The sequence below is a fragment of the Malus domestica genome, chromosome 12 (assembly GCF_042453785.1).
Source record: "Malus domestica chromosome 12, GDT2T_hap1".
In the NCBI taxonomy this organism is placed as follows: Eukaryota; Viridiplantae; Streptophyta; class Magnoliopsida; order Rosales; family Rosaceae; genus Malus; species Malus domestica.
The window spans coordinates 30,902,117-30,920,796 of NC_091672.1; the positions used below are offsets into that span (position 1 = coordinate 30,902,117).

The following is an 18,680-nucleotide window of genomic DNA, read 5'->3' on the forward strand; positions in this document are numbered from 1 at the left end:
CCTGATGATCAATTTATCTGGGCCATACAAATTCAATTTAACGTTTCTCATTAACTCATTTTCCTGGTCTACCACACAAAACCAATAGCTCTGATTTCTTTTACACACCAATCAACGGCCCAGATGAATTGATCCTTAGTCTCCGGAAACTAAGGTCCAGAGCGGATACAATTCCGTTATATTTATCCTCATTCATGAATTGACCCCAAGGATGTCTTTCTTGTTCGAAAGTATTCCAAAATTGCTAATTAGTCCTTTTTGCAGTTAAGGACATATTTGTCCTAATGGAGTAGTGTGCACCCACTCCGCTTAGTCGTTTAGTCAGCACCGATGATGACAACCGCCTTCAGACCACACAGCGGAAACGGCTCGCTCGCGATCTCCTTCCTTCCCACCTAAAAAAAAAAAGCACTTCACCCGCAAACTCCGTCAGCCAAAAGCGCTGGCCAAAAAAGCAGCTTAAACTCAAAGCAGAATGCGACGATGCTGCTTTCCTTTCTAATCTAAAGCTTCCACTCTGAAAGCTTCAATTTTTACTCAGATCTTAGTGTGGGAAAGACTTCAGCCATGGCTGTTCCAGTTGAAGAAGCCATTGCCGCTCTATCCACCTTCTCACTCGAGGTCCGAAAAATGGCTTTGATTTTGGTTGAATTCACATTAATTTGATTTACTTGTGTTTAATCTGATTTTTTTTTTACAATTTTATTTAATTTTGGTTGAATGTAGGATGAGCAAGCGGAGGTTCAAGGACCGGGAATTTGGGTTTCGACTGATACCGGCGCAACGGATAGTCCCATCGGTGCGTTTTTCGTTTCTTTTGTTGGAATTGGAATTGTTTTTGGTGTTGATTTGGAAGTCTTGAGTGAAGTGTTTGATATTATGAACTAAATTTAGCTTCTTCTTTTTTTCCGATTAAAGCAACTGTCTTGAAGTTTAATTTGTTGTTATTTACATTTTGTAGAGTATAGCGATGTTTCCGCTTATCGCCTATCGTTGACAGAAGACACAAAAGCTCTCAATCAGCTGGTGCATACTTATTTGTTGCTATTTTTTTGTCTTTGAATCGATTTTTGGTGTAAATGTAGACACAAAGAAGCATTTTGGCAACATTTTTGTACTCATTTTCGGATGCATCTGAATGTTGTCTTTGATTGTGTTTTCGATAAAAATTGCAACTTATGCAGAATGCTCTTATTCAAGAGGGAAAGGAGATGGGATCGGTGCTTTATACATATCGCAGTTGTGTCAAAGCACTTCCTCAGGTTAAGCTCTTCCTTCAAGTTGTCACTCGTACAAGCTAGCATTGTTTCGGAAAATCTTTATAAATGGTTGAGCTGACTTGTCTCTAATGTGTGTGTATGTATCTTTTGTGGCAGCTTCCTGATAATATGAAACAAAGTCAAGCTGACTTGTATCTAGAAACATATCAAGTTTTGGACTTGGAAATGAGCCGTTTGCGTGAAATACAGCGATGGCAAGCATCAGCTGCCGCAAAGGTATTAGCTTTTTCAAACCTCAATTTACACACTTTGTTTGTTATCCTTGATTTGAATTTTCACAGTGGCATGGATGTTTTTGTACAGCTAGCTGCAGATATGCAACGGTTTTCTAGGCCTGAGCGACGCATTAATGGCCCCACAGTAACTCATCTCTGGTATGCAATAACATTTCCGAAACATTTTCTTTCTTTAGTTTTGATGTGTGTCAATATGGGTCCCACTAATTTGTTCACGCTCCAGGTCCATGTTGAAGTTACTTGACACTCTGGTGCAACTTGATCATCTCAAAAATGCCAAAGCAAGCATACCGAATGATTTCTCTTGGTATAAAAGGTAAGACAATTATTACCATTCTATATCTTTTTTACTGTACCTTTGACATGGCATGTCTCCATGATTAGTTCTCTTATTTGGCTTATTGTGAATTTTTCAGGACATTCACACAAGTAAGTGTACAGTGGCATGATACTGATACGATGAGAGAGGAGCTAGATGACTTACAGGTGTGACTGTGGTCTCCTTCACTATCTTCATGATATGCAGATTTAGATGGATACATAATATCACTGTATGTTGCTGCAGATTTTCCTTAGCACAAGGTGGGCTATCTTATTGAATTTGCATGTGGAGATGTTCCGCGTGAACAAGTATCCTGTGTACCGGAGTCATTGGACTTATTTTGTCTGACATTACAATTCTATATGAAATGAGTAGAAGAAATGACGACTTATTTTGATACTTTCAACTCTACTCATTTCACTTAATTGGAGCTACTGATTTTATTCACCTTGTCCAAAAATTATAGTGATCTGCCTTTTCTTGTTGTTGTCAATTTGTTACTTTTGCAATTGGTGATACAGTGTGCTATGAGTTCCTTGACACGATATAGTGTAGAAGACATCCTTCAAGTTCTCATAGTCTTTGCTGTTGAGTCATTAGAGCTGGATTTTGCACTTCTGTTCCCAGAGCGGCATATTCTTCTACGTGTTTTGCCAATTCTTGTTGTTTTAGCAACATCATCGGAAAAAGATAGCGAGTCTTTGTACAAGAGAGTGAAAATCAACAGACTGATCAATATATTTAAGGTAATATATAGTTGTAATGATTTTCAAAGTTCAGAAATTAAAAAGTTATCTGCACTCTCGCCTAAAGGCTTCTATTTGTTTCTTTGTTATTTGTCTTCCAGAATGATCCAGTAATTCCTGCATTTCCAGATCTTCATCTTTCTCCTGTTGCAATCATGAAAGAATTGTCAATATACTTCCAGAAGTTTTCCACCCAAACTCGTCTTCTTAGTCTTCCCTCACCTCATGAGCTTCCATCCCGCGAGGCACAAGAATATCCTTTTGATTTGTTTTCATTATTTATTAAAAGTAAAATTGTGTTTTTATATTGGGAATTTAGCCTCACTCAGTTTTATAAGAAAAATTATTTTCATTAATGTAAGTGAATCCACTTTTCTAAAGCTTGTATTGGGAACATTAGACTGCTGACTCAACTCTTACATTGTTATAGAAGTCTACTAGTACTCTGATCATCTTTTATTGGGCACATGGGTATTTGCTTGGTTACCGAATCTGACTGTAACTTTATAGTTTTGTCTTGTTTAGTGTCTTTGAGATTTGCACAAAAATCTCTTTGTTGTTGCATCTATTTAGTGAGGCCTTTACTTGATATACTTATCAGAGACATTATCTAATCATCAATCACATTGGATCCATCCGTGCGGAGCATGATGACTTTGCAATTCGTTTTTCTTCCTCCATGAATCAGGTCTCTTCCTCCTACTCCTCAGTCCTTCATCTGCACAAAATAAAAGTAAACCTGTATTATGAATATGAATTCTTTTCGGCCCTCTTATGTAATTTTCTGAAGTTGCTCATTCTGCTTTATGTAGTTATTGTTGTTGAAGGCAACAGACAATCCAGATATTGATTGGTGCAAAGAAGTGAAGGGAAACATATATGATATGGTTGTTGAAGGTTTTCAGCTGTTGAGTAGATGGACTGCACGCATTTGGGAACAATGTGCATGGAAGTTTTCTCGTCCCTGCAAGGATATAGTTCCTTCTGAAACACAAGAGGCTTTAGCATCATTTTCTGACTATGAAAAGGTATTGTCTCCCATATCTGAAATGTTGTAATTGCTTCTGTTGATCCCAGACTCAGTAATCTGTAAATGTTTTTAAGATTTCGGTACAAGACGCTAGTGTGAATAAGAAATTTAAAACCTGTGGAAAAAAAAGGCATAGCACGAAAATAATGAATGGAGGATTGGTAGTCCGTCCTATGGTAACAATACATTACTAAAGAATGTGGTCAACAACAACAACAAAGCCTTTTCCCACTAAGTGGGGTCGGCTATATGAATCCTAGAACGCCATTGCGCTCGGTTTTGTGTCATGCCCTCCGTTAGATCCAAGTACTCTAAGTCTTTTCTTAGAGTCTCTTCCAAAGTTTTCCTAGGTCTTCCTCTACCCCTTCGGCCCTGAACCTCTGTCCCGTAGTCACATCTTCGAACCGGAGCGTCAGTCGGCCTTCTTTGCACATGTCCAAATCACCAGAGCCGATTTTCTCTCATCTTTCCTACAATTTCGGCTACTCCTACTTTACCTCGGATATCCTCATTCCCAATCTTATCCTTTCTCGTGTGCCCACACATCCAACGAAGCATCCTCATCTCCGCTACACCCATTTTGTGTACGTGTTGATGCTTCCCACCCAACATTCTCTGCCATACAACATCGCTGGCCTTATTGCCGTCCTATAAAATTTTTCCTTGAGCTTCAGTGGCCTACGACGGTCACACAACACGCCGGATGCACTCTTTCCATCCAGCTCGTATTCTATGGTTGAGATCTCCATCTAATTCTCCGTTCTCTTGCAAGATAGATCCTAGGTAACGAAAACGGTCGCTTTTTGTGATCTTCGCTAGATTGCTCCGGTCATTAGTGTGGATAAGTATATAAATGGATAGAGATAGGAAAGCAAACACAAGATGTACGTGGTTCACCCAGATTGGCTACGTCCACGGAATAGAAGAGTTCTCATTAATTGTGAAGGGTTTACACAAGTACATAGGTTCAAGCTCTCCTTTAGTGAGTACGAGTGAATGATTTAGTACAAATGACATTAGGAAATATTGTGGGAGAATGATCTCGTAATCACGAAACTTCTAAGTATCGGAGTGTGGTGTCGTCTTGACTTGCCTTATCTGTCTCATAGGTAGATGTGGCATCTTCTCTGGAAGTACTCTTCCTCCATCCAGGGGTGGTATCTTTAACTGGTGGAGATGCACAAGGTAATGTATCAATTTCACTTGAAGCTTACTTGTAGTTTCAGGCTTGGTCAAGCGCGATACAAACCATGTAGTAGGAGTCCCCCAAGTCGCCGAGCTAGGGGGTTTGCTGAAAGAGGTGACAGACAAGGTAAGCAATCAGAGCTCCGACTGATTGTTCACCTTCTCCCCATCTTGCAGCAGCATGAAGGATAAAGAGAAGAAAAATGAGAAGAGATGATATGAGATACTTTTGCTTTTGAAGAAGTAACTTTCCACAGGCTTATTCTTGAACTGAGCTGGAGGGTTTTCTGGTTTCCTCCAGAGTATAAGGCCGACTGAAGAATTTGAGGGTCAAAACAAGTCCATCAAATCTAGAGTACGTTCCACCCTGCTGATATGGGATACTTTTGCTTTTGACAGAGTAATGGATGTATCGGCACGTGTGCTGTTACGCTTGTCTCCACATGCTTCCTTGTATCCTTCGCACTTGCCCTATCTGTTCCTCAAGCAGATGCGGAATCTTCCCTGGAAACATAAGATGATGAAGATGAGTACTCGAGAGCAATGCCAGGTAAGTAATCAGGTAAGGGGTTCCAGGCAGTCAGTTCCTGGCTGGAAGCTTGATTCCAAGTGCTGACTGATTGCTCTCTTTCTCCTTGTCTTGCAGGTAAAAACAAGGCCAAAAGAAAAAACAGGGAAAAAGCATGATATGGGATACTCTTGCTTTTAACCCTGATGATATGAGATATTCTTGCTCTAGTATAGCTTGTTTGCAGAGGTATTATCGGGGGGAAAGAAAGCTGAATATTTCGAAAGGCTTTGTTGGGAGTGCCCTCTCAGATATGATGAAGGGTTGAGCATTTTTGCAGGTCTGCCTGTCCGTTGGGGATGGAGGTCGACATATATAGGAGTCTCCCTAACAACAAGTAGTAATGCTATTCCTTTACCCTGCTTGGTCATAGCACGGTAGTGGGAGCTGCCAGTTTCACATGTTTTAACTCTGTCAGAGCACTTTGAAAAAGTGGTCTGTGGTATCTGGCTCTCGAGATTCGGAGAACGATGCCTCTTCGATTTTTGAGAAAGCAATCATGCTGGGGGTCTGACTCTCGAGATTCGGAGAGCAGTGTCTCTTCGATTTTTGAGGAAGTAATCATGTTGGGAGTCTGGCTCTCGAGATTCGGAAGGCGGTGCCTCTTCGATTTTGGAGCAAGCAATCTTGTTGGGAGTGTTGTCTCGAATGTGAGTAAAGGTTGGACATGTTTGCTAGTCTACCTTGCCACGAAGCACAAAGGTTGACACATAGGGACTTTCCAATTATCCAGCAATGGTACTGTTCCTTTACCCTCTCTTCGATTTTGAGAAAGTAGTCATGTTGGGAGTCTGGCTCTCGAGATTCGGAGGACGGTGCCTCTTCGATTTTGGAGCAAGCAATCTTGTTGGGACTGTTTTCTCGAATGTGAGTAAAGGTTGGGCATGTTTGCTAGTCTACCTTGCCACGAAGCACAGAGGTTGACACACAGGGACTTTCCAATTATCCAGCAGTGGTACTGTTCCTTTACCCTTGTGGGTAATAATATGGTAGCTAGACCTTCAAAATTTATGTGTCTAAACTTTGTTAGTGCTGTTTCTTTGCTATTCTTTTACCTTTCTTGGTCAGAGCGATGTAGTGGGAGCTGCAAGCTTCACGTGCTCAACTTTGGCAGAGAACTTTGGCAAAGTGATCTGTGGTACCCATGAGTTATTGTTGCGTGTGGGAAGTGGGTGATTGAACAGTAAGATTCATGTGCTTTCTACTTCACCAGAAGTCTTCGACAGAATGCCCATAATTTCTGCAAAGCTGAGTGTGCGTGTGACAGGTGCTGACAAGGCTAGAAAAGTAGATGCCTCTTCGATTTCTGAGATCGGCCCTCGTGGTCTCTGAGCAGCCCAGCTTTTGAGAAAGCGAGCGCCTCTTCGATTGATTCGGAGAACGGTGCCTCACCGATTTTTGAGAAAGCAATCATGCTGGGGGTCTGGCTCTCGAGATTCGGGGAGCAGTGTCTCTTCGATTTTTGAGAAAGTAATCATGTTGGGAGAGTGGCTCTCGAGATTCGGAGGGCGGTGCCTCTTCGATTTTGGAGCAAGCAATCTTGTTGGGAGTGTTTTCTCGAATGTGAGTAAAGGTTGGGCATGTTTGCTAGTCTACCTTGCCACGAAGCACAGAGGTTGACACACAGGGACTTTCCAATTATCCAGCAATGGTACTGTTCCTTTACCCTCTCTTCGATTTTTAAGAAAGTAGTCATGTTGGGAGTCTGGCTCTTTAGATTGGGAGGACGGTGCCTCTTCGATTTTGGAGCAAGCAATCTTATTGGGAGTGTTTTCTCGAATGTGAGTAAAGGTTGGGCATGTTTGCTAGTCTACCTTGCCACGAAGCACAGAGGTTGATATACATGGACTTTCCAATTATCCAGCAGTGGTACTGTTCCTTTACCCTTGTGGGTAATAATATGGTAGCTAGACCTTCAAAATTTATGGGTCTAAACTTTGTTAGTGCTGTTTCTTTGCTATTCTTTTACCCTTCTTGGTCAGAGCGATGTAGTGGGAGCTGCAAGCTTCACGTGCTCAACTTTGGCAGAGAACTTTGGCAAAGTTATCTGTGGTACCCATGAGCTATTGTTGCGTGTGGGAAGTGGGTGATTGAACAGTAAGATTCCTGTGTTTTCTACTTCCCCAGAAGTCTTTGACAGAATGCCCATAATTTCCGCAAAGCTGAGTGTGCGTGTGACAGGTGCTGACAAGGCTGGGAAAGTAGGTGCCTCTTCGATTTCTGAGATCGGCCCTCGTGGTCTCTAGGGAGCCCAGCTTTTGAGAAAGCGAGCGCCTCTTCGATTTCTGAGATCGGCCTTCGTGGTCTTTGAGCAGCCCAACTTTTGAGAAAGCAAACGGCTCTTCGATTTCTGAGATCAACCCTCGTGATCTCTAAGCAGCCCAACTTTTGAGAAAGCAAACGCCTCTTCGATTTCTGAGCAGGCGCCTCTTTGATTTCTGAAGCTCCGTCGAGTGCAGATTTTTATAGAGGCTGGCATTAAGTTCCAAAGCACACTTGAATCTCCACCAGTAGAAGCTTCATTCTTGCACTTCTAAGATCTTGATTTGTCCGACCTCTTCTCTCTTCAACACCTTTGAAAATGTCTGGCCCCTCCGACCGTCGTTTTGACTTGAACCTTGTTGAAGAGGCAGCCCCGCCTTCTCCAGACAACATATGGCGCCCATCCTTCGTCTCCCCAACTGGTCCTCTTACCGTTGGGGATTCCGTGATGAAGAATGATATGACTGCTGCGGTGGTGGCCAGGAACCTTCTCACTCCCAAAGATAACAGACTACTTTCCAAACGGTCTGATGAGTTAGCTGTTAAGGATTCGCTGGCTCTTAGTGTTCAGTGTGCAGGTTCTGTGTCTAATATGGCCCAACGCCTATTTGCTCGAACCCGCCAAGTTGAATCATTGGCGGCTGAAGTGATGAGTCTCAAACAGGAGATTAGAGGGCTCAAGCATGAGAATAAACAGTTGCACCGGCTCGCACATGACTATGCTACAAACATGAAGAGGAAGCTTGACCAGATGAAGGAAACTGATGGTCAGGTTTTACTTGATCATCAGAGATTTGTGGGTTTGTTCCAAAGGCATTTATTGCCTTCGTCTTCTGGGGCTGTACCGCGTAATGAAGCTCCAAATGATCAACCTCTGATGCCTCCTCCTTCTAGGGTTCTGTCCAGTACTGAGGCTCCAAATGATCCCCCTCCGGTGCCTTCTCTTTCTGGGGCTCTACCGACTGCTGAGACTTCTCCTAAGCAACCTTTGTGAAGGCTCCCTCTTGTGTGTTTATTTTGACTCATGTATATGTACATATTTGTAGCTTATCGGGGATATCAATAAATAAGCTTTCCTTCATTTCAACGTATTGTGTTAAATACACCAAAGCCTTCTTCGCTAAGTTCTTTGAATTTTCTTTTGTTGAAGCTTGTATGTTGAAGCTTTCTGAGTGGAGCATGTAGGTTGGGGTAGTGTTCCCTTAATTTCCCGAGTGAGGAAAACTTCTTGGTTGGAGACTTGGAAAATCCAAGTCACTGAGTGGGATCGGCTATATGAATCTTAGAACGCCATTGTGCTCGATCCTGTGTCATGTCCTTCGTTAGATCCAAGTACTCTAAGTCTTTTCTTAGAGTCTCTTCCAAAGTTTTCCTAGGTCTTCCTCTACCCCTTCGGCCCTGAACCTCTGTCCCATAGTCGCATCTTCTAATCAGAGCGTCAGTAGGCCTTCTTTGCACATGTCCAAACCACCGTAACCGATTTTCTCTCATCTTTCCTTCAATTTCGGCTACTCCTACTTTACCCCGGATATCCTCATTCCTAATCTTATCCTTTCTCGTGTGCCCACACATCCAACGAAGCATCCTCATCTCCGCTACACCCATTTTGTGTACGTGTTGATGTTTCACCGCCCAACATTCTGTGCCATACAGCATCGCCGGCCTTATTGCCGTCCTATAAAATTTTCCCTTGAGCTTCAGTGGCATACGGCGGTCACACAACACGCCGGATGCACTCTTCCACTTCATCCATCCAGCTTGTATTCTATGGTTGAGATCTTCATCTAATTCTCCGTTCTTTTGTAAGATAGATCCTAGGTAACGAAAACGGTCGCTCTTTGGTATTTCTTGATCTCCGATCCTCACCCCTAACTCGTTTTGGCCTCCATTTGCACTGAACTTGCACTTCATATATTCTGTCTTTGATCGGCTTAGGCGAAGACCTTTAGATTCCAACACTTCTCTCCAAAGGTTAAGCTTTGCATTTACCCCTTCCTGAGTTTCATCTATCAACACTATATCGTTTGCGAAAAGCATACACCAAGGAATATCATCTTGAATATGTCCTGTTAACTCATCCATTACCAACGCAAAAAGGTAAGGACTTAAGGATGAGCCTTGATGTAATCCTACAGTTATGGGAAAGCTTTCGGTTTGTCCTTCATGAGTTCTTACGGCAGTCTTTGCTCCTTCATACATATCCTTTATAGCTTGGATATATGCTACTCGTACTCCTTTCTTCTCTAAAATCCTCCAAAGAATGTCTCTTGGGACCCTATCATACGCTTTTTCCAAATCTATAAAGACCATGTGTAAATCCTTTTTCCCATCTCTATATCTTTCCATCAATCTTCGTAAGAGATAGATTGCCTCCATGGTTGAGCGCCCTGGCATGAACCCGAATTGGTTGTCCGAAACCCGTGTCTCTTGCCTCAATCTATGCTCAATGACTCTCTCCCAGAGCTTCATTGTATGACTCATTAGCTTAATACCCCTATAGTTCATGCAATTTTGTACGTCGCCCTTATTCTTGTAGATAGGCACCAAAGTGCTCGTTCGCCACTCATTTGGCATCTTCTTCGTTTTCAAAATCCTATTGAAAAGGTCAGTGAGCCATGTTATACCTGTCTCTCCCAAAACTTTCCACACTTCGATTGGTATATCGTCTTGGCCTATTGCTTTTCTATGCTTCATCTTCTTCAAAGCTACAACCACTTCTTCCTTCCGGATTCGACGATAAAAGGAGTAGTTTCTACACTCTTCTGAGTTACTCAACTCCCCTAAAGAAGCACTCCTTTCATGTCCTTCATTGAAAAGATTATGAAAATAACCTCTCCATCTGTCTTTAACCGCGTTCTCTGTAGCAAGAACCTTTTCATCCTCATCCTTGATGCACCTCACTTGGTTTAGGTCCCTTGTCTTCTTTTCCCTTGCTCTAGCTAGTTTATAGATATCCAACTCTCCTTCTTTGGTATCTAGTCGTTTATACATATCGTCGTAAGCCGCTAACTTAGCTTCTCTGACAGCTTTCTTCGCCTCTTGCTTCGCTTTTCTATACCTTTCACCATTTTCATCGGTCCTCTCCTTGTATAAGGCTTTACAACATTCCTTCTTAGCCTTCACCTTTGTTTGTACCTCCTCATTCCACCACCAAGATTCCTTTTGGTGTGGGGCAAAGCCCTTGGACTCTCCTAATACCTCTTTTGCTACTTTTCGGATACAACTAGCCATGGAATCCCACATTTGGCTAGCTTCCCCCTCTCTATTCCACACACATTGGGTGATTACCTTCTCTTTGAAAATGGCTTGTTTTTCTTCTTTTAGATTCCACCATCTAGTTCTTGGGCACTTCCAAGTCTTGTTCTTTTGTCTTACTCTTTTGATATGTACATCCATCACCAACAAGCGATGTTGATTAGCCACGCTCTCTCCTGGTATAACTTTGCAATCCTTACAAGTTATACGATCCCCTTTCGTCATTAGAAGAAAATCTATTTGTGTTTTTGACGACCCACTCTTGTAGGTGATCACATGTTCTTCTCTCTTCTTAAAGAAGGTGTTGGCTAAGAAGAGATCATATGCCATTGCAAAATCCAAGATAGCTTCCCCATCCTCGTTTCTCTCCCCAAAACCATGGCCACCATGAAAACCTCCATAGTTGCCTGTCTCCCTGCCCACGTGTCCATTTAAATCTCCTCCTATAAATAACTTCTCCGTCTGAGCAATTCCTTGCACCAAGTCTCCAAGATCTTCCCAAAATTTCTCCTTCGAACTCGTATCCAACCCTACTTGAGGTGCGTACGCACTAATCACATTGATAAGTTCTTGTCCTATTACAATCTTGATTGCCATGATTCTATCTCCTACCCTCTTGACATCTACAACATCTTGTACCAAGGTCTTGTCCACGATTTTGAAATCGCCGTTTAGGTTATACATGGAAGAAACGTTAATGACCTAAAAGGCTAACGTTAACATACATATCTAACTTATATATGCATGTCTTAAGTTTATCGATTCAGTTCTTGTCTTCCTAATGGTAGATCACAACTATTGTGAAATCTCTCTTAGGTGGTACGATATAACTATAGTGCAGAGGAAAGGAAAGCACTGGTTGAACTTGTTGGTTACATAAAGAGCATTGGGTCACTGATGCAGCGCAACGACACTTTGGTAGCTGATGCTTTATGGGAGACAATTCATGCAGAGGTCCAGGATTTTGTTCAGAATACATTGGCCACTATGTTGAGGACTACCTTCCGAAAGAAGAAGGACCTATCCAGGTGGGACTTTAAGTTTGTTTAATATGATTTTTTCTTGGGTCTCTTACTAGAAAAGAGTTCTTAGTGGACTGGTTCATTGCTTTTGTATTGTTTTCTTTCTCTTTTATAGCATCGTTCAGTTTACCATAACGAAAAATGAAATACCTTATTAATGTAATATAAATTTTTGGTGCATCTTTTTCATTTTGCTTATAAGTTTCATTCAATTCAGGATCCTTTCTGATATGCGGACTCTTTCAGCAGACTGGATGGCAAATACTAGCAAGTCTGAGTCTGGATCCCTACAACAAGGGGGTGATGAAAGCAAAGGAAACTTTTTTTATCCAAGGCCGGTTGCACCAACAGCTGCTCAGGTTTCCTGCATCATCCTACTTCTTTCATGAAATTTGAGATTTTTTTTTTTATTATCAGTTAATCAAGGATTTTTTCCTTACTTGATATTGCTCTTTGTATTTTGGTTTTTTCCTTCCATTTGTTCACTGGGAAACGAAATTAATCAGAAACTTCTATGTTGATCCAATTAGTACTTCCCTCATAATCTGGATCTGCAAAGACCCACATTTATAATGAATAAGTTAAGGGAGCTTTTAATAGTAAATTATTAGCACCTTCAAGTTTTAAGCATATATATAACTCAATCTATTTTGCATGGGTCTTATATGTCTTGCACGTTCCTCTTTTCACCCAATACATAGATGCTCAATTGTAAGCTATTAAAGAAATAGAGCTTAAATAGAGCTTAAATCGAGTTTCAAGTTGTGCTTAATTTTGCAAATTTTTGTAAACTACTGAGTAATATATTTTTTTGTACATTATCATATAATTCTCTCGCCCTAAGATTGAGCTAATTGATCAATTCAGTTTCTTTTTTCAGGCTCACTGCTTGCAGTTCCTGATATATGAGGCAGTATCTGGTGGTAATCTTAGGAAGCCTGGAGGACTCTTTGGGAATAGTGGGTCTGAGATTCCTGTTAATGATCTAAAACAGTTGGAAACATTCTTTTACAAGCTCAGATTCTTCCTGCATATATTGGACTACTCAGGTATTCCTTCCAACTCTCCTTTCGTCTTACATGCCTTAGGCATAACGTTGCTAAGTCTTATGGCTTACAATCAGAGCTCGTCATTTTGTCTGAAACTGATAACATATTGATTTGCTCCTTTCTTAAACTAGAATTTTTACCACTTTTATAAAATTCAGCTTTGTCCTTTTGACTGCGTTGCAGTGACTGTGGCAACTTTGACGGATCTTGGTTTCTTGTGGTTTAGAGAATTTTATTTGGAATCTTCTCGTGTTATTCAGGTAGCACACTATTCCACATAATATCTAGATCTCATTTGAATTGCACTAGCATGTTTGACAATAAATGAATTATACTAGCATGTTGAACTTGTATAACAATGCATTCAATAGTTTATATTCCCATGCTCTTTTCCTGTATGTTTACAAAGTTGAAAGTGTTTCAGCTGAAAAAGATTTTTCTGAAGTTGTATTGTACCCTCGGATAGTTCAGCCCATATTTTCTTAAGCTTTGTTCGTTCTTAAATTTTATGAAACGTGTTTTTTCTTATTGATCAGTTTCCCATTGAGTGTTCTCTACCCTGGATGTTGGTGGATTACATGCTGGAGTCGCAGAATGCGGGCATCCTAGAAAGTGTGTTGATGCCATTTGACATCTATAATGATTCAGCTCAGCAAGCACTGGTTTTGCTCAAGCAACGGTTCCTCTATGATGAAATTGAGGCTGAGGTACCTGAATTTTGTTTACTTATAAAAGATATTAGCCAGCACAATTATATTCATGTTTGCCTTAGGTGCTTGTTGCATTGAACTAATACTTAATTCTAGTAGTGTCCTTGTGGCTTCTGTAGGACAGAAAATTTGCATGCTGAATTTTGTATCTCGCTTTGAAAAGAATATTTTAATAGTATATTGTATTTGAAATGGTACATCTATGGGTCTCATACAACTGTATGCATGAGAATAGATTGTTGTTTATCTCCTTGCACCGTAGTTGATTAATTATTTTCATTTCCCTCTCAGGTGGACCATTGTTTTGATATATTTGTTTCAAAGCTTTGTGATAGTATTTTCACTTATTACAAGAGCTGGGCAGCAAGGTATGTCAACCTCCTTTGGCTTCTCAATACCACCAATAGAGTAACCATTTTCATTTGTTAGTTGTCTTATCTTGCAGTGAGCTACTTGATACTTCATTCCTCTTCGCATTGGACAATGGAGAAAAATATTCAGTCGAGCCTATGAGGTTCACTGCCCTACTGAAGATGACCAGAGTTAAGGTAATTTCTAACTTTGATATGTGATTTTCATTAGTTTTCCTATTATAACTGGTTATATTTATGCTTTTTGAATACACGAGTAAAATAAGTATCACTTTCCTCTACTTAAGAGTAAAATTTCATTGCCTACAGTTGCTTGGGAGGATGATTGATTTGAGAAGTTTGATTGCTGACCGGATGAACAAAGTTTTCAGAGATAATATCGAGTTTCTATTTGATCGTTTTGAGTCTCAGGATCTATGCGCTATTGTGGTAAGTAGTTTCAGAGTTTTACTTTTGTCTCCTTGATAGTGTAAGCAATCCCTTTGTTAACAAATATAACTTTTTGGTTGATAGGAATTAGAAAATCTGTTGGATATCTTAAAACATGCCCATGGGTTGCTATCCAGAGATATCTCAATAGACTCGTTCAGTATCATGTTGAATGAGATGCAAGAAAACATATCGCTTGTGTCATACTGTAGTCGACTTGCTTCCCAGGTTTGGCAATTTTTTCTTTGTCTTTGTTACTAAGCTACTTCGGAACTGTGAATCTTGAGTCTTTTACTTTCTATATGCACTTATTCATTTTGTTTTATTCTAGATTTGGTCAGAGATGCAAAATGATTTCTTGCCAAACTTCATCCTTTGCAATACTACCCAGCGTTTCACCCGATCATCAAAGGTGCCTCTTGTACCTATTCAAAAGCCATCGGTTCCCTCTGCCAAGCCTAATTTCTATTGTGGTACTAAAGTAAGAAATCTTCCTTGCCAAGCCTAATTCCTCATTTGTCATTGTAAGTGCAAACCTTTTGGTTTAGTATTTTTTACTGTATTGAATATCAATTGTGTCATGGCAGGACTTAAATGCAGCTCATCAGAGTTTTGCACGGTTGCACGGTGGATTTTTTGGGATGCCCCACATGTTTTCAATTGTTAGGCTTCTAGGGTCTAGATCATTGCCTTGGCTAATTCGAGCACTTCTAGATCATGTGTCAAACAAGGTATGTCATGCTATGTTAGAAATTTTCTTTGTTTAATGCATGTTAGCTTTTGATAACATTAACGCCATGTTGATTTTCACGGTCATGTGTGCTTCTTTCAGATAGCTGCGGTGGAACCAATGATAACAGGACTACAAGAAGCTTTGCCGAAGTCTATTGGATTGCTTCCGTTTGATGGAGGCGTGACAGGTACATAGTGCTATGTTTTGTATGCGTTCTTTGCTAATTAGAAAAACAAAAAAATGAATTGACTGGGTCACGACTCATGATTCATGAATAAAAGTTAATGTTTGAACCTTTTTTGGATATAGATGTACTCTTTTGATCCTTTTATATTAAGTTTTTCTGTGGAATATTGAAGCAATAAGTAGTGCATCTGCAAATAAAGCAACCCCCACCACACATAATTTTGTCGCAGTGTTTGCGGTATATTCTGATTTTCCTTTGTAATTCTTTAAACCCAGGTTGTATGAGGCTTGTTAAAGAACAACTTAGTTGGGGAACCAAATCACAGCTCAAAACCGAAGTTCTTCGAGGGATAAAGGAGATTGGAAGTGTGTTATATTGGTTGGGGCTTCTTGATATCGTGTTGGTTAGTGTTTTGAATACTTCAATGATAGCATTAGTTTTGCCATTGCTATGTGATATTAGGCAGGCGTATCCTGATTTTTGCACATCACATTGATTGCTATTTTAATTGAAATTAATTTTGATGGCTGGTTGATCCTTACAATTACGATCTCAACTGCTTGACAGAGAGAAACAGATACGACACATTTCATGCAAACAGCCCCTTGGTTGGGCTTGCTTCCTGGCGCAGATGGACAAATACTGCATTCTCAAGATGGCGGAGAAAGCCCTATTGTCAACCTCTTCAAATCAGCTACTTCTGCAATTGTGTCAAATCCTGGGTGCCGAAATCCGACTTCCTTCCATACCTTATCAAAACAGGCGGAAGCTGCAGGTGTGCAGTTGCACGTTACTCCTAAAAAGTTCCTGCTTATACTATATAATTATGTAGTTCTTGTAAACTTTCTTTGGAGATTTTTTGATTCACATGCTTTAATTGAAATAAAATGCAGAAACCTGTAATCCTATTTTGGTTCCTGTTTTATTTCTGTTACGTGTTGATGGTTTCAGATGTCTACTTTCACTGCAGATCTGTTGTACAAGGCTAACATGAATACTGGAAGTGTGCTGGAATACGCCCTAGCATTTACTAGTGCGGCTCTGGACAAATATTGTAGCAAATGGAGTGCTGTTCCAAAAACAGGGTTCATCGACATCACAACGTCAAAGGATTTCTATCGTATATACAGTGGTCTTCAAATTGTAAGATCTGGTGTACCTGGTTTACTTGTGCTAGAAATCGGAATATTTCTCATCTTTTATTGCTGCTAACTACTAACATATTGTAATTCTTAAATTGTAGTGGTACCTAGAGGAGTCTGTTCGAGTAACACCAAGCAGTCATGAAGTGCTGGGTGATTCAATAGCTTGGGGTGGTTGCACCATAATATACTTGCTTGGGCAACAGCTACATTTTGAGCTCTTGGATTTTTCACATCAGGTCCTCAACGTTGCCGAAGTGGAGTCTGCATCGATCAGCCAAGCCCACAAGAGTCCTCATTTTGTCCAGGTACAGAAGTCACACATCCTATCATCCGCTTCCGCATCCATTTGTTGTTTCCTACTACTTTCTGTAGAACTCCTTTGATAGTTTACAACATTTGTCTTCGTTTCAATGTATCAAATAATGTTTACGAATTTCCCCGTAAACTCTCTGTTCTTGACTCGTCCTCTGATCAATGATGTGTTTTTGCATGCAAACATGGTAATGGTTTTAAGTTTTAACTTGGTTGTTTGGTTATATGTGGTGAAGGGATGGGACGGTCTGTTAGAAGTAATGAAGAAAGCAAGGAGGCTAAACAATCATGTGTTCAGCATGCTAAAGGCGCGCTGCCCTCTCGAAGACAAGACGGCTTGCGCTATCAAGCAAAGCGGTGCCCCTCTGCATCGGGTCAAGTTCGAGAACACCGTCTCTGCGTTTGAAACTCTTCCGCAGAAAGAGGCCTGAATTGAATTATACAAGTCAGGTCATTTCATTACTCCTTGATGCTTAAGCTGTTCTCTTCCTTTTGGTTTCTGTACTTCCTAATCACGATTGCATTCGAAGTTATGTAGATAATGCAAGTGGAGAGAGAGAGAGAGGGAGAGACAGCATTGTTTTGAAAAGTTCGTTATGAATTGCATACTCTCAACTTTTAGATGCAGACGTGGCCTAAGCCAGTCTAGTGTAGCATGTCAAACGCTTTGCCCTCACGTTCGAATCTCTATTATCCTATACTGATTAAGATTATTGTCTTTGTCAAAAGACATGACAAAGTTCCTTTGGAATCCGGATCCTCTTTGTGAGGATCTTGAGGATATATGAATCGTGTCTGTTTATCGTACATCGTGCGGTGAAATTATTTTAAATATTTTTATTTAAAATTAAACACAAATAGTACCTGACAAAAACTAACTACATGATGTATGATAAACCGACACAATTCACGGATCCTCAGGATCTTCACCAAAAGGATCCGGAGAGGATCCTGTTGGGTCCCTCTCGGGCCTGTAGATTCATATGCAGCAATCATTACATGGGCGGGACCCTGGGTGGTTACATTTATAATACAAATGAAAGGACATTGAAAAATATATTTTCTTTACATATTATGACAAGTGGTGTACCGATCTGTGTGCTGGACATACTGAAAATTTTCTAGCCTAGGCAGTTTTAAGGGTCCCTACTCCTTAGTTTGTGATTACGGCCGTACGGCCGTACAGCCTTGTTGGTTCGGCCGGCCAGTGTTACTGTGTTTGGGTGGCCATTTTGACATGTCAGCTGTCAATACAGTGTGCCAGTGGTTGGGGTTATCGTCAGCAATGACGTATATATTATCCACTATGTCCAACTCGTATAAAGGCAGTACGTATTAACAAAATTCTTTTTGTAGATCAAAAAGAGTAAAAATCTAAATAATTTGTTAACAAAATTAAAGGAAAAAAAGCAAAATAAAAGTTATGGTCAATATAGTAAATTACATACAAAATAATTTTACTGTTTTATTTCGGTGTCTTACAATCAGGTAACCATATCAGTTGCCATCATTTTCTCTTTCACGTTTTTCTTCCAAATAAAATAAACGTTTAGTGATGAAACAATTATCCAGAAACAGTCGTTCAAAATATGAACAACCTCTTTAGCGACGAAAAATCTTTAGAAGGTTGTCACTAAAAAATTTTAGCAGCCATTTGATATTTTCTCTCTTCTAAATTTTGTTTTCAAAGTTTTAAAGTAATATTTATGACAAGAGGAGAGAGCAACTTGCTTTAAACACGTACACCATTACATGACTTCTTGATCCAATAACACAATTTCATTTGATATATGTAGTCATTAATTACTCATAGCAAAAGAAAAACAAACAAAATGCTT

The 18,680-nt window shown here is 40.3% G+C and overlaps 1 protein-coding gene across 1 annotated transcript; it reads left to right on the forward strand.

Annotated features, from left to right (window-relative positions):
- The first annotated feature begins 213 nt into the window (after positions 1 to 213).
- LOC103451098 (protein PIR) lies at positions 214 to 17,555 on the forward strand. The gene is made up of 30 exons (XM_008390530.4): positions 214 to 621; positions 727 to 799; positions 962 to 1,026; positions 1,185 to 1,262; positions 1,377 to 1,496; positions 1,584 to 1,654; positions 1,740 to 1,832; positions 1,933 to 2,002; positions 2,082 to 2,146; positions 2,389 to 2,584; positions 2,686 to 2,837; positions 3,179 to 3,272; positions 3,397 to 3,612; positions 11,701 to 11,912; positions 12,124 to 12,265; positions 12,787 to 12,955; positions 13,139 to 13,215; positions 13,492 to 13,662; positions 13,957 to 14,033; positions 14,111 to 14,213; positions 14,346 to 14,465; positions 14,550 to 14,693; positions 14,797 to 14,946; positions 15,053 to 15,196; positions 15,298 to 15,385; positions 15,661 to 15,788; positions 15,953 to 16,160; positions 16,356 to 16,528; positions 16,629 to 16,835; positions 17,079 to 17,555. The coding sequence occupies exons 1-30, from the start codon at positions 568 to 570 to the stop codon at positions 17,271 to 17,273; spliced, it is 3,855 nt and encodes a 1,284-aa protein (XP_008388752.1). The 5' UTR covers positions 214 to 567; the 3' UTR covers positions 17,274 to 17,555.
- The last annotated feature ends 1,125 nt before the right edge of the window (positions 17,556 to 18,680 follow it).